The sequence below is a fragment of the Trichomycterus rosablanca genome, chromosome 22 (assembly GCF_030014385.1).
Source record: "Trichomycterus rosablanca isolate fTriRos1 chromosome 22, fTriRos1.hap1, whole genome shotgun sequence".
In the NCBI taxonomy this organism is placed as follows: Eukaryota; Metazoa; Chordata; class Actinopteri; order Siluriformes; family Trichomycteridae; genus Trichomycterus; species Trichomycterus rosablanca.
The window spans coordinates 57501-62181 of NC_086009.1; the positions used below are offsets into that span (position 1 = coordinate 57501).

Sequence of the window (4681 nt, forward strand, 5' to 3'; positions counted from 1 at the left end):
ATGTTAGTAACAGTTATGACGTTAGTAACAGTAATGACGTTAGTAACAGTAATGATGATAGTAACAGTAATGATGTTGGTAACAGTAATGAAATCAGTAACAGTAATGATGTTGGTAACAGTAATGATGTTAGTAACAGTTATGACGTTAGTAACAGTAATGACGTTAGTAACAGTAATGATGTTGGTAACAGTAATGATGTTAGTAACAGTTATGACGTTAGTAACAGTAATGACGTTAGTAACAGTAATGATGTTAGTAACAGTAATGATGTTAGTAACAGTTATGACGTTAGTAACAGTAATGACGTTAGTAACAGTAATGATGATAGTAACAGTAATGATGTTGGTAACAGTAATGAAATCAGTAACAGTAATGATGTTGGTAACAGTAATGATGTTAGTAACAGTATAGTAACCTTAATGATGTTAGTAACAGTAATGACGTTAGTAACAGTAATGATGTTGGTAACAGTAATGAAATCAGTAACAGTAATGATGTTGGTAACAGTAATGTTAGTAACAGTAATGACATTAGTAACAGTAATGATGTTAGTAACAGTAATGTTAGTAACAGTAATGACGTTAGTAACAGTAATGACGTTAGTAACAGTATAGTAACAGTAATGATGTTAGTAACAGTATTGATGTTAGTAACAGTAATGATGTTAGTAACAGTAATGACGTTAGTAACATTTACATTTACATTTTCTGCATTTAGCTCTTATCCAGAGCGACTTACAGAAGTGCTTCCATAGTGAACATTTCATTTCTCAAGTTTTAGTAAACAACAGTCAAAGAACACGAATCTGCTGAAACCTGTTAGAACCAAAGTGTTTTTTTTTGTGGCAGTGTTTGGGCTGGTTAAAAACCAGACGGGCAGCTGCATTTTGAATGAGCTGGGTTAGGGTAGGGTTAATAGTGGACATGGGAGCTCCTGCCAGTGAGATTACAAGTGATTGGACCAGAATCTGGGTAGCTTCCCTGGAGAGAAATGGTCGAATCTTCCTGATATTGTACAGGAGGAACCGGCACGATCTTGTCATGTGGGCTATGTAAGGAGAGAAGGTCAGCTGGTTATCCAGGACAATACCAAGGCTTCTTACCTCATCAGATGGTCTGATCTGGGAGTCATCAAGAGAAATGAGAAGGTCCTGGGTTGGAGACTGATCTCCGGGAATGAGCAACATCTCTGTCTTGCTAAGATTAAGTTTCAGATGATGAGCTGACATCTATTGTGAGATATCTCGCAGACATGCTGAGATAACAGTAACAGTAATGATGTAACAGTAATGTAACAGTAACAGTAATGATGTTAGTAACAGTATAGTAACAGTAATGACGTTAGTAACAGTAATGATGTTGGTAACAGTAATGAAATCAGTAACAGTAATGATGTTGGTAAAAGTAATGAAATCAGTAACAGTAATGATGTTAGTAACAGTAATGACGTTAGTAACAGTAATGTTAGTAACAGTAATGACGTTAGTAACAGTAATGATGTTAGTAACAGTAATGTTAGTAACAGTAATGATGTTAGTAACAGTAATGACGTTAGTAACAGTATAGTAACAGTAATGATGTTAGTAACAGTAATGACGTTAGTAACAGTAATGATGTTGGTAACAGTAATGAAATCAGTAACAGTAATGATGTTGGTAACAGTAATGAAATCAGTAACAGTAATGATGTTAGTAACAGTAATGAAATCAGTAACAGTAATGATGACGTTAGTAACAGTAATGATGTTTTTGTGCAGGTTGAGTTTACAGAATGATTTGGCTCCACTGAACAAAGTGCTGATTGTGGATTATACACTGCAGACTTCTTTTATAGTGTGAGTGACTCAGTACTTGTTACACTACTGACATCTCCTGTAGCTACCTGTATTTAACAGGGTGTGTGGGTGTGTCTGTGCAGGGCGCCCCCGCGGGTGCAAACCGACTTCAGTGGGACGATTGTTGGTGAATCAGCGATGAAGCAGACGGCAGATATCGGGAGTCCCGTCCAGTTTAAATTCACTGTGAGTCAATGACTAACCCCTCATTAACTCACCCCTCATTAACCCCTCACTAACCCCTCATTAACTCACCCCTCACTAACCCCTCATTAAGTCACCCCTCACCAACCCTTCACTAACTAATTCCTCATTAACTCACCCCTCACTAACCCCTCATTAAGTCACCCCTCACCAACCCTTCACTAACTAACCCCTCATAAAGTCACCCCTCACTAACCCCTCATTTACTCACCCCTCATTTGTTGCAGGTGGTTCTGGATGGACCTCCTCTGAGGAATCTGGCTCAGCTCTACGTGGAGTTTAACTGGCCTTTAGAGGCAGAAAATGGGAAGTGGCTTCTGTACATCTCCGAAATCAGCATGAGAGGAACGTCCGAGTCCTCGTGTGTTCCAGCCGGAAATATCGTCAACTCACTGGGTCTGCAGGTCAGACACTGTCTCCTCATTTTATCATTATTATTATTATTATTATTACCATTATTATTTTATTATTATTATCATTATTATTATCATTATTATATTATTATTATATTATTATTATTTAAATGTTTTAGGTATCAGAGACAGAAAGTTTTCGGAGGAAGAGAGATGAATCTACTGACCTGTCTGGTAAATCAGGCAGTCCGACGCCCCTCCACTTACAAACCATGGCCAGGAAAAAAGTCCAGCTGGTACACATAGACACACACACACACACACTCACACACACATATATACACATTGTGTGAGTAAGTGCATTGTATGGCGCTCTTAAGGGTCTGGCAAAAGGGCCCGTCAGTGGCTGTATGGCAGAGCTGAGATTTAAACTGAAAACCTTCTGATTGATAGCTCAAAGCTCCACCCATCAGACTCCCACCGCCCCACATGTTCATCTGTGTTACTTTAGATCTGATGAACCTTCAGCTCGGCGCTTCTGAACCTTGTTTATTATTGTTTCTAATTCAGCAGCTCAGGAGTTAAAGTTCCAACCCCACCATCACCACGTCACCTCGGCTGGGCCCATGAGCAAGGCCCCCAAGCTTAAAGTGTTTGAATTAGTTCTGATGCTGATGTGGTATTATTACATTTACACTGGTATTATGTAAAGGTTTATTGGTTACTCTGGCTGCACTGATTACTCTGGTTCCACTGGATAGTTTCACTGGTTAGTTAGAGTGGTTAGTAATACTGGTTACTCTGGTGTCGCTGGTTGTGTGTTGTAGAAATGTGGGGAGAACATCCGGTGTAAAACCTTTAGCTGTTTCCTACACAACATGACAAACAGCGCTACAGTGACGGTGCAGGGACGACTGTGGAACAGCACCATGCTGGAGGTAACACACACACACACACACACACACACACACACACACTGTAGTTTATACATTTATTTTAATTTGTGGTGAGTCACATTCCACTGTGAAACCCAGGGCGCAGGGCAGGAACACACAGATTAATGCCCGTGGTTTTGCATATTTTCACGTGTCCACATACATTTGATGATTGTGTTACTGTGTGCAGGATTTTAAGGACGTCTCAGTCATCACCATCATGGGCGAGGCTTCACTGAAACTGAGCACCAACAAACCCACCATCCACCTGAACGAGGAGAGCACCCGTCTCACGGTGGGTCCATTCTCATCGTCTGGACTGAATCACGTGACTCTTCATCACCGCCGGTTTGCTCATTTTCTGCTCGGCTTTTTGTCCAGTTTACGGTGGAGGTTACTCCGGTGATTGAGGACGAGGCCGTGTACCAGGTTCCACTGTGGATCATCATTGTCTCTGCGCTGGCAGGTGTTCTTCTGCTCACCTTCATCATCCTGCTGCTGTGGAAGGTCAGCACACATCACCAAAAATATAAATGTGTCATTCCAGCTGATTACAGGCCGTTCTTCATCAGAAGGTTCTGGACCTCTAGATGCCACCATGAGCTTTTTGTCCATCAGGATCTGAGTGGAGTAGATAAAGTTCTGCTGCAGTGTTGATTGATCTGTTTTTTCTGCTGCTGATGTTTAGATCCATGGCGGATTTGATTGTGGTGTTGTTGTGTGTTGGTTCTCTTAGTGTGGGTTCTTCAGGAGAGCCAGTACGAGGGAGATGTATGAGGCCAAGTCACAGAAGGCTGAGATGAAGACGCAGCCGTCAGATAAAGATCGACTGACTGAAGAGTGATGATGGAGTGCATTAATCACTGCTGGGTAAAGAACGTTAGAAGCTCATCCTGATACCTTCAGGTTTCCATTGTTCTAGTTCTGTAACCGCTGAGCTTTTCAGCTTCTCTATCTAAGATCTCAGGTTCTTCTTTGTTCCCTCTGTAATTACTGTGTGTGTGTGTGTGTGTGTGTGTGTGTGTGTGTGTGCGCGCGCACGCAGTGTGGGTTCTTCAGAATGGACCATGCCCAAATACCACAAAGTGAGGGCGTGTAGGGAGCAGAGCCTCAGCACTTTCCCAAGAAGCACTGGGTCACCAGCTGGACCAAAACCCAATAATGACTGCTGATACACACACACACACACACACAGTATATACAACCCCTGGCAAAAATTATGGAATCACCACTCTTGGAAGATGTTCTGTCAATTGTTTAATTTTGTAGAAAAAAAAAAATCACAGACATGCCACAAAACTATCATTTTTCAAAATGTCAACCTTCTGGCATTAAGAAACAATAAAAAAAAGA

General features: G+C 41.2%; 1 protein-coding gene across 1 annotated transcript in view; it reads left to right on the forward strand.

Moving 5' to 3' along the window:
- The window catches only part of itga3a (integrin, alpha 3a), an 18188-nt gene extending 13756 nt beyond the window's left edge, over window positions 1-4432 (forward strand). Inside the window, exons 18-26 of the mRNA XM_062984996.1 lie at window positions 1759-1836; window positions 1920-2022; window positions 2268-2444; window positions 2573-2689; window positions 3221-3331; window positions 3519-3623; window positions 3710-3835; window positions 4065-4198; window positions 4374-4432. Of these exons, the coding sequence (XP_062841066.1) occupies window positions 1759-1836; window positions 1920-2022; window positions 2268-2444; window positions 2573-2689; window positions 3221-3331; window positions 3519-3623; window positions 3710-3835; window positions 4065-4172 (925 nt within the window). The 3' untranslated portion in view covers window positions 4173-4198; window positions 4374-4432. The remainder of the gene's footprint in view (window positions 1-1758; window positions 1837-1919; window positions 2023-2267; window positions 2445-2572; window positions 2690-3220; window positions 3332-3518; window positions 3624-3709; window positions 3836-4064; window positions 4199-4373) is intronic.
- Window positions 4433-4681: the final 249 nt, after the last annotated feature.